This window comes from Micromys minutus, assembly GCF_963924665.1.
Source record: "Micromys minutus genome assembly, chromosome: 23".
NCBI classification, from domain to species: domain Eukaryota; kingdom Metazoa; phylum Chordata; class Mammalia; order Rodentia; family Muridae; genus Micromys; species Micromys minutus.
Genome location: NC_137958.1, coordinates 4,104,773 through 4,115,556, shown reverse-complemented (window position 1 = coordinate 4,115,556; position 10,784 = coordinate 4,104,773). Strand labels below are relative to the sequence as shown.

Sequence of the window (10,784 nt, the reverse complement as noted above, 5' to 3'; positions counted from 1 at the left end):
CCTTAAATGACAGGTACGATATAAGTGCAAAGACAGGGAGCATCAATAAAGATGTCAGAGTCACTGTCCCTTTTGTGTGTCTGGTGCCTTACACCTTGGGACTTACTGGCGGAGGTGGGGAGCAAACTAGAGTTCTTTACATGGTTGTAAAAAGTACGCCTGTATAGATTAACCCCATCATTATGTGTCTTACACATCTGGCTGGAGAACAAAGTCCAGATGTCCCTGAAGGTCAGGGCCTCCATGGGGAAGTGAGCTGGCTGCAGGCAGTGAGGCTGGCTTCTCACTGGTCCACTCACTGGCAGAGACAGCACTACAAATTCCAGTTCCTAAGCAACAAGAGGCCCAATATAAAATGAAGGCTGACTGGAAACAGAGCACTTGAGATGATCCTTCTCCGGCAGCAGCACGCAGCTCTACGCAGGGCCATCTAGCTCAGGGTTTGAGGAAAACCGTCTGTCAGCCAGGACCTGCAGGGAAAGGCAACTCCCCCAGGTCCCTAGTGGAAGGCACAGACGGGGAAACCAGTTTCAATAGCCTTGTCTTGCTTCTAACCCAGTTGGCAGAAGAGGCTAATGCAGTAAAAATACATTGACTTTCAAGGACTGTCTGGAAATAAAAAAAAAAAAAAACTATTATGGGATGTTTGGAAGGAGGGTCATGGGCGGCCTGGTTTCCACAGCTGTGGAGTTGGCTGCACAGGACAGAGTGCTCATGCCTGTCTGAGAGATGACTCATGGAAAGCCCTGAGCAGCAGTACTTTTAGGAAAGCCTAACTGGCTCACAGGCAGGCTTTTGCCAGTTTCCCTCACTCCTCCAAGACCATATTGTGGTTTGGTGGCTGCAAGGCAGGGACCTGGTGGGATGCACGGACACTGTACTCCCCACTCCTAGACAGGTCTCTCCAGTGTCCAGTGTGCATGACTCCTTTACTAGCAGAGCTGCACTTGGCTCTCTACACAACAGGGTGGAGCGAGCCCAACCACAGCAGCAGTCTCCTGCTCACCGCAAGACAAAAGGGGATGAAAACCCAACTCCAGCCCATGCAGGAGACAGGTGTAAAAGGGGGGTCCCAGTCTTTTCTTGGAGATTAAAAATGAACAGCCAGAGCTTGTCTGGGGAAGGGAGCTTGGAGCAGCACCCCTAAGTCACCCCCTCCAGTCATGTGCACATGAGTCAGGTGTAAACTGAGCTTAAGTATTTACTCAGTACTTTTAACTGAGGCTGGTCTCGAGCAGTGCTCCAAAGAAGCAGGAGTGACTGGTACATACCACAGGACCACCAGGTTCACAGTCAAGGAGCTGGGGCGGCCGAGAAAAAGGCAGTACTTTTTAAGAACCAGAACATTTTGCCCACCACCAAACAGCACTATTCAATGACTACATACTATTAAGTGGAATCTGCAAGGATGCAGATGGATTTAAAATCATTTCCAGATTAGCATATAGTCAGCGTTCCCAGTGACAATCGGTCTTGTTTCCCACAAGTATCTGCTTTGTGAAAGGAAGAGGACACTTCAACTCCAGGCCTACTACAGTCTCAAGAGTGACGCTGTCTGGCCGCCATCCATCTCTAAATGTCTTATGATGGAATGGACGAAGGTGCACGTGCAGATACGGGGCGAGGGCTCCCAAACGGGTTGTCTCAGCACTCAAACTGTCCAGAGGAGACTCCACTGCCTTTGTATCGGGTATTTTCTAGGACAAAAATATAGCCACCCCGTCACCCTGCCCCAAGACTTGTGGTGTCTGTGCCTCTTGTCAAGGAAAGGCAGCAAACACAACATTTTCATCAAGGACGTGTGGTGCAGCAGGTGTACTGCCTCCTGCCCAGCCACCTGAGGGAGGACGAGGTCACATTAGCTCTTGGGGTTGTGCTAAAAGATCATGTACACTCTGCTAACCTGACGGAAACACCAGGACTGTTACTCCCAGGGACTGAGGGTGTACCGATGAGCCACTTCTTGACAGAACCTACAAGGCAGACACAGTGAAGTTGGAGCTTCACTGGAACCAGGGTTTACAAAGTGAGCAACAGGAAGAGGTCCCTCCTTTAGACAAGCGTGTCAGCAGACAGTGATGTATAACTGGTAACCGTACTATCAATCTGAAGGAAGGAGCCCAATGCACTCAGTTTATGTTAGTTTATTATTGTAACATTTTTTGTGAACATCAAACACTGCACCAAAGTATGAGCCATTCATCTGAAGACAACATCGTCACCATATTGAAGGTACTGCACTGATGTTTACAATTAATTACTGACAACTTAAAGCTGCTCAGTGGTACTGCTCTCTAATAATCAAGTACTTCATCAGCTGAATGAATTATTAAAAGGGAACTCTTTCCTCTGCCTTCAGGTCAAAAAAAAAAAAAAAAAAAAAAAAAAGGCATTTCCACCTGGAAAGAGCATTTACTGGGGTTTTAAATAAACCCCAGCATGCTCTCACACAGGCTTCCCAGGGCTATGTGATAAACTTGCTCATGTCAACCGTTTCTTCTCTCAGACAATGGCTTGGAAGAGCACTACAGAAGGCGGGACCCTCCCATGGGCAAGGGCTCTGCTCTGGTCCTGATTCACTCTCGGTTGTTCTGCAGCTTGTTTAATGTTATTACAACAGCACAACTCTTCTTCCAACTGACTGTGCAGATGGCTAGACCACAGGAAATGCACTGACCACACCGTTCATGCTCCGGGTCCACATGTACACCCCACACAGCCTGACAGAGCAGCTATCAACTCCACAGCAGTGCAAGCTTCAACACGACACCAAACACTAAAACTGGACTGAACTGGAAAGACACGGGGCCATGTTCACTGATGGAGGGACTGGGTGGCCAGTCTGCCATAGTGTCTCTTCAGTGTCACCTGTCACTGAAGACAAGATGACACTGCAACAAGCCTCTAAGGGGTTGTGTGCAAACACACAAGGGCATCTCTCTTTCACAGAAAGAACAAATGTCATTTGTAACAAATGGCAATGGATATTTAGCACAAACCTAACACTTCATAACACTACAGTAATTGTAATCATCTACTTCCAGCAAGGAGACTCCTTTAAATAAGGAAAGAGTTACATTCATTTTCCTAAATACCCACTGAGCATTGTGCAGTGACGAGTGTCGGGCTAACGGACACACAGAGGGTCCGCCACCTCTGAAAAGGCCATGTGTCCAAAGAAAACGAGTTCGTCAGGAAAGGAAACAGACTAGCTAGGCAAAGACTCCCTAAAGGACAAACAGAAGTGGTCTGAGAGAAAACATAAGATTTTCTGTACCACAGAGATCCTACCAAGCTCGGGTGAAGTGCACAGTTCTCACTGTTTCCCTAAAGCTAAGATGTGCTAAAACACCAGGTGCTTAAGCATCAAATCCCACGTGGCTGCTTTAGTAGAATCTTATTTCACTAACTGGCAAGAATTTCACATAAATGTAACTGAGTTTCTCTGCTACCTAACGCAAGTTAACTCGTGAGGGAGAAGTGAACTGCTTACGGGAACACAGCACTGTGGAAGCCTGTGTTGCCCCTCTCCTGGAGCATGTGCCTCCAGGTTTCGCCATGGAGAATTGTTTCAAACAGTCTTTTTTCTCTTTAATTAAACATTGTTAACCACGGTCTCTGCATTCAACTGCAATACTGAAAGGAGGCAGGGACACTCAACTCTCCAATCTGAAAAATAACCACCCCTTCTCTAAGCCAGCTCTAGGTGAGCACTGCTTTGAGTCAAGCAATCTAAAGCATGGTCAGGCCAGCCACCCCAACTGCAGGGGCATGCAGAGTTGGAACCATCTTTAACGGCAGCTCTCTGCTCAGAAGCCTCCACTGCCATCTTCCCAGTGGAGGCTGTGACTGACCGCTGAGGTCTCTGGAATGCCCTCCTTCAATACTTCTCTTGTTAGCACTTCAGTGACTGTCCTCACCCAGCTGGTCACCAGCTCTGCAGATCTGAGGACATAACTCTCCCTGGTGACATCTGTTCCTACATTTGACAAGAGCACTTGACTAGGCCAGTGTCTGCATAGGGTCAGAGCCGGCAGATGAGTGGGTGATAGCCCGAGACTACTGAGGAGCTGGCCTTCAACGGGCACTTAGCAGTCCCTCCCCCATGCCTCCATGGAGGACTTCAGATGACCGGTCAATACCACTAGCCAAAGGATTTTATCCTTAGTCAATCTGAAGCCGACTTTCAAAAATCCTGTCCTGAAATGCCTGCCCCAAGGGCCACCTAAGGCACGTGACAAAGTTAGAGAACAGGACTCCCAGGACCCAAGGCAACTGCCCTTCTACACTTCTGAGGAGAAACCACTGCCTTTCCTGTGATTTAAACCGAGGTCTCACTGTCACTCCAGACATGAAAGGTGCCTCTGCTCTTCTGCTAGGTCATAACAACAACTTAAATGACGTCTTTCTCAATGCGGTAGGGACAGGTGAGGAGATGACGACGCTAGAATGCTTCCCCAGCTGGGGCACAGGTGCTGGGGCACAGGTGCTGGGGCTGCCCACCTGCACATAAAGCAGCTGTCCTAGTTCAGTGAACACGAGTGGAGGTGTCCAAGGACATGTATACATGGCTGGCAGCACTAACCGGACCAGTGGAGAAGCCCTGGTTAGAGAGAGACAATCCCAACTGATCAGTGGAGACTTAACTCTTTACTTTTGTAGTAATGTGCTGGTCTATTCTTTATCAGTTTCTGGTGTCTTCCTCTTTAAATTATGCACAGCACAAAACTCCACAGGAAGCACGGGGGAGCCCACAAGTAATGGAGCACAGGCTTCTACTGCAGGCTGAGTGCCCTTATTCCTGTCTAGGTGCTGAGTGGTGGCTTAGGAAGCTGAAAGGTGGCAGTGCCAGCTTCGGGGACTCTGTCCCGTCTGGAAAGCAGGTTCCTGACTGTCAGCTCCTGGGTCTTCATCTGTAAGAGGGCCAGTGACAGTGCCCCACTTGCCATATAGGCCTTGTTCAAGCTAGGTCACCCAGGTCCACGGCAGGGATTGGGTCTCGCCAGTAGCAGAAGGAACTGAACTCTGGGCATGGAAAGGCGGAATTCTGCTCCTTACTGAGAAGTGGGAACACGTGTTCCACAAGCTCACTCAGCCTGTGGTACCTGGAAGGAGTTGGGTAAGAGACACAGTCGTTACTTTACAATTGATATATAAAATAAGACCATGGGTGGTAAAGCTGGCTCTCCAGATTAAAAGAGGTCTGCTTAACACTTAAGAGCTAGCACTATCTCAGGGTCCAGTTACACACATAAACACTCTTTAAGCAGCTATCTGCAAGGAAAAAAAAAAAAAACACTCAAAAATGTGTAGCTTTGCTCCTCAGGCTGTGCCCTGTCTTGGTTCTTCTTCTTCTTCTTTTTTTTTTTAACTAAAGATTTATTTATTGATTATATATAAGTACACTGTAGCTGTCTTCAGACACACCAGAAGAGGGCGCTGGATCCCATTACAGATGGTTGTGAGCCACCATGTGGTTACTGGGATTTGAACTCGGGACCTTGGGAAGAGCAGTCAGTGCTCTAACCACTGAGCCGTCCCTCCAGCCCTGTCATGAGCTGTAACTAGGCTGCAGAGTGTTGGCTGCAGCCTGAATGTACTTACGATGACTTGTTTCCTTTGGTCCTTTCTTGTATTAATTCACCCTTTGGATTCACAGTGAATATTCTACAGTCTGGAACTCCGACTTGTGTGTAAGCATAGACATCCTGCAGAAGAAACAAAAACTTAGCTGGCTCCTCATCAGCCAAACCATGACACCAACTGGGAAGTAGAAGGTCTTAAGAGACCCAGAGTACAGGAAGTCAGACAATGGGAACCAACAGCTTTACTATACTATACGGAGACCTCCCCCATAGGATGTAGTACGGAAGGCAGAGAAGAGAACACACACCAGGTGTGGTGTGGATCCGAAGGCATGGCTCAGAACCAGTCGGAACAGTGGCTCTCGACCCCGCTGGGGAGTCAAATGACCCTTTCAGAGGAGTCGTATACAAGGTGTTCTGCATATCAGACATTACATTCTGTATATGTACAGTATAAAAATTAGTTATGAAGTAGCAGTGAAAATAATGTCATGGTTGAGGGTCACCACAACATGAGGAACTGTACTTAAGGGTCACAGTATTAGGGAGGTTGAAAACAACTGAGTTGGAACTTAAAGGCAGAGAACCAGTTAGAATGTAGGCAGAACTGCCTGAGAAAACATTCAACTGGAGTGGGGGTGGGGAGGGCCTCCTTTTGTATACAGTCCTGAGGTCAGTAGGAATTTAATAACCCTTGTAGTGTGCACTGTAAATCTTATTAGCTGTTCAGGTGGTTAAAGCAAGATGGCTGCCTATGGCTACAGAATGAGTTCAAGGCCAGCCTGGGTAAGTTTCTGAGATCTTGTCTCAACAAAAAATTTAAAAGGGCTGGAGAGATGGCTCATGGTTGAGAGCACTTGATGCTCTTGCAGAGTAACCTGGGCTTGATTTCCAGTATCCACATGGTGATTCAAAACCATCTGTAACTCCAGTTTCAGGAGCTCTTATGCCATGCTCACGACACACACACACACACACACACACACACACACACACACACACACAGCATTCATACACGTAAAATAATTTTTAAAAAATTTAAGAAAGGGTAAAAGGGTTTGGGATAACAAAGCCCCTGCCTACTAGAACGTGTGAAGCTCCAGGATCAAGGGGCAGTCCGGGTGGGGGTGGGGAGCACGCAGTGTCTCAAGTGAAGCCCTAGTGGAGGGCACAGCCATTCTACTCTACTTATGGGGCCATGACACAACTGGGCCCTAAAATGCACCATTTGAATTCCGCTCACACAGGATCCACACTCAGCGCCACAGACACTTACGTTGGGGCGGTTTCCAAAGGCAGCATAGAAGGGCTGCCTGGACGGGGCAAACAAGTTCTTAATATCATTCAGACACTCAATTTTGAACTTCTCTGGTTTCTTTTCTATCACTTCCCTAAAGACAAAAAGATACAATCACCAAATTCAAAAAGGTACTTTTACTAGAGTATGTCATGTTCACAGCCACCTATTTTCTTAATCCTTGGGTACCGTCACCTTCTTCCTCTCTCTAGTCAGTGGAGAGACTTTACTTCATCCTCTGAGCACAGAGAGCCGATGAAGAGGAACCACGCTCTAGCCTGGGGCCCGTCAGTTCTCACTTGCTCACTGCATCCTGAGCTCCAGCGCCCACCCTGCCCCCCAAAGAGGAGCCCAGCATACCCACTGGAAAGCTACCTGTGGAAGGCAGAGAACAAGCTGCTGGGAGACAGCATCAGAGGACCTCGAGGCAAGATTGTCCCCTTGTCATTGACCCAGTGTAGATAACCCCTGGTCATGTCTGCCATACCAATGGCTCGTGCAGAACAGTACAGAAACTTGTAACCATTCCTAAAGACAACACAGACACACAATCATCCTGGTTAGGCATATCTTTTAGGTTTAAAGAAAAAAAGAAAGACAATTTTTTTCTTTTATCAGATCCAAATCCAGTTCTCATTTACTTTGAAAATCAAAATCACTGAACTTAGAAGGAAGCCGATAGGGTTACTTACAAACAAAACGAATTATGTTCAACTGCAAAGCACCAACAGAGGGCACATGCTACACACAGCTCAAAACCAGATTCGGAACGGACAAAACTGGGCTATCTGCTACAAAGGAGCTGCCCAAGGGGTCTTATTTTAAGGACATTTTGTTGGACACACACAATTCTCTGGGACAAGGAGTAAAGTTACATCCAAATAAGTGACATATTCTGGTTTCCTATCATGGCATTCTTTTTTTTTAAGATTTTATTTATTTATTTAATGTATATGAGTACCCTGTAGCTGTCCTTAGACACCCCAGAAGAGGGCATCAGATCTCATTATAGATGGTAGTGAACCACCATGTGGTTGCCGGGATTTGAACTCAGGACCTGTGGAAGAGCAGTCAGTGCTCTTAACCTCTGAGCCATCTCTCCAAATCCATGGACTGTGGACACACTAGGATCCCAAAAAAGATGGCTAGTGTTTCCTTAGGGAACTGTTTTCTATGCATGCCTGTGCTATCTAAACCAGGATGAAAATCAACCTTCCTGATAAATTCTAGCTAAAAATAATTAACATTCTGACTACACAGGTATAAGTCAGTGAAACCTAAAACTGAGCTGAGCTAAGGCATGTAAAGCCCATTAATAGGTTACCAACCATACTCTTTGGAAAACAAAGCTAAAAATGTGCAGGTCATAAATGCACAATGTATACAGACTGACGGTTTATTTTTCTCCAGTCCTTAGTCGAGCTGAGCTGAGGCTGAAGGGCACTGGAGAACGGGTACTCACTCATTGATGGAATGGTAGAGCCTGGCTATGCCCTGATGAGTCCAGTCTTTACCCAGCTGTGGGAGAATCTGTCCCAAAGCATCAGACCTGGCAAGGGGGTAGAAATAAAAAGCAGATACCAGAAATCCAACACATAAAGCCATGTTTTCCATACCGGCTGCTATAAGCACCAAGTGGGGGTGCAAGCTGGGTACAGTGGATCAGGATGGTTTTATTCTGGCTCTGTGCAGCCACAGGCAGCCCTTTAATGGTATACCCTGAGGCACTCCTCAAAGTGGTGTCACAGGAGACCCCAGTACTTCTTTTCAGAGATAATTTACTAGTACATCTTTTCCCCCTCATCCCTAAAATGTTAACAGTTTGTCTTCTTTGAACATTAGAATTTAAAGACCAAACAGTCAAATTTTGCAAGTTAATTTTGAGAATTCATTTGTATGGTTCGATGCACCTCTTCAGCCACACAATGATTTTCCTTGGGCTGCTTTCAGGACATCTTAGGGCATATGGTTTAAAGGACACTCTTGCTACTGAGGACACCGAGTGCTTCCCCAACTCATATCTTTCCCGCTACCCACAGGAAGTGTGAGCTTACTTGGTTATTGTCCCATCGATGTCAGAAATGATGATTTTGTCATTCCAGTTCCACAGGTAAATGGTACCCGCACACCGACAGGTACCCTGATACTGGGTTGTAATACTGAATACGACGTCATTGGGGCCGTCATGGAGCTTCAGTTTTGCCTTTTATAAAAAGCAAAACATTAAAGAAAGCTGAGAATATGTACTGTGGAGCGGAGTTTGAAGCTTTAGAACAAAACTCAGCATGCGGTTTCTTTGGTGTCAGCATGCAGTCTAACCCAAACTCCAGCAGAATCACAATGACTGAGGAAGCCATACTGCTTAACTACTGTTTTCTAATCCCAAGGATTTCCTGATGCCCCACACAAAACAAAACCTCCCCATCCTCAACGCACCTAAACTCCCTGACCTGCCACAGCCTCACGCTCAACCCAGTAACGCTGTTTCATAGTGAGAATGTGTCAAAGTGAGATGTAGGCACTGCATGTAAATGTCACTGCTCTGCCGTTATGACTCCCAAGTGCGGCCTGTGGTCCTGTGCTGAGTTCAAAATAAGATTCACCAAAGAAGCTGGCTAAAAATAGCCATTCCTTGGTTCAATTCCAGACAGAGGCACAAGGTCTAGGTGGGAAGGAACCCATGTCATGAACTCACCAGGTGGGGGCGCTGCTCCATAGTGTGGAGCATTTAAATAAATACAGCTCTAAGCATAATACTTACTATCTGGTCCGAGGACAGTCGGAGAGACTTCTTATATGAGGCTGTCCCACAGTGACTCAATGTCTCCATCGAGCTGGGGTCAACTTTGATGGTTTCTTCCAGCTCCTGTGATCCCTCATCACTGGACGTGTCATTCTCTGCAGGTCTATGTAACATCAAACCAGTTACAAAGAGGCAGTGCACCAACTGCTGAGAGCTTTCAAGATTTAGTCAAGAAAATAGACAAGTTCTGCACATCCGTAGCCCTACCCCAGGAGGCTAAGGCAGAAGCAGAAGGAGCCGTTCAAGTCTGGGCTCTACAGGAAGACTTGGTCTCAAAAGAAAGCAGCTACGAGTACTGATGTGTGCATTTCGTTCTGTGAACTGGGAAAGGCAGCTCTTAACCACCAGGAGACATTGTCAGGTCACTTAATATCATGACTCTCTATAGGAAAAAGGCATTTCTGGCTACATGTTCACAGAACTGCTATAACAGGCAAGCAGGAAGTGACCAAGTGTGAGGCAGGAGAAAAGATAGGCTCACCTGGCACTGGTTGGCTCCTCAGCACTGGAAGGCAGGTCACTAGCTGTGGGGACCTCAGATTTTCCTTCCTTGGTCTCTGGCAACTGCAAAGAAAGATACTGTCAATGTACAATGTTTCTCCAGACTTCAGCTGCAGTCCTCGACAGGAAACAATCTCAATACATGACTGGAAACTTGAGACTGTTTTCTACTTGAAGCTTGAAGGGCAGAAACCATATTCTGCTTAACAAAAGCTGTCCTCAGGGAGCCAGCAGGGAACTGTAAGAGTACTATGCTAAACCACAACATGTAACTGGCCCAATGGTCAGACCACTAGTAGGACAACCTGGATTGCCCCGCAGAAGTGACAAGTCCTGTCTCCATCTGCTTGGCACCTTCAGAAGGGAGAAAGGCAGTCAGAGACCACACTGATATTATATACACATAAATTTGGTGAAGCAGGACCCACCTTCTGCTTTCTGAAAAGCAATAGGTAATACTCCCAGAATCCTCTCCCTTAGAAGGTTCTGGAAAACGAAGCCTCACTGAATGTAGGTCTCTGAACAAGCCTTCTCTTCTGTTACTCTGCTCACATGTGGATCTGTGTAGGACCCTAACTGCTTACTCACACTAGAGAGG

General features: G+C 46.8%; 1 protein-coding gene across 1 annotated transcript in view; it reads right to left on the bottom strand.

The window, feature by feature from the left end:
- Positions 1 to 2,290: 2,290 nt before the first annotated feature.
- Positions 2,291 to 10,784, bottom strand: part of LPIN2 (lipin 2) — a 68,876-nt gene continuing 60,382 nt past the window's right edge. The window contains exons 13-20 of the mRNA XM_080936132.1: positions 10,167 to 10,249; positions 9,644 to 9,788; positions 8,937 to 9,085; positions 8,345 to 8,431; positions 7,258 to 7,410; positions 6,862 to 6,976; positions 5,605 to 5,708; positions 2,291 to 5,105 (exon numbers count right to left, since the gene is read on the bottom strand). Coding sequence (XP_080792258.1) covers positions 4,961 to 5,105; positions 5,605 to 5,708; positions 6,862 to 6,976; positions 7,258 to 7,410; positions 8,345 to 8,431; positions 8,937 to 9,085; positions 9,644 to 9,788; positions 10,167 to 10,249 — 981 coding nt within the window. The 3' untranslated portion in view covers positions 2,291 to 4,960. The remainder of the gene's footprint in view (positions 5,106 to 5,604; positions 5,709 to 6,861; positions 6,977 to 7,257; positions 7,411 to 8,344; positions 8,432 to 8,936; positions 9,086 to 9,643; positions 9,789 to 10,166; positions 10,250 to 10,784) is intronic.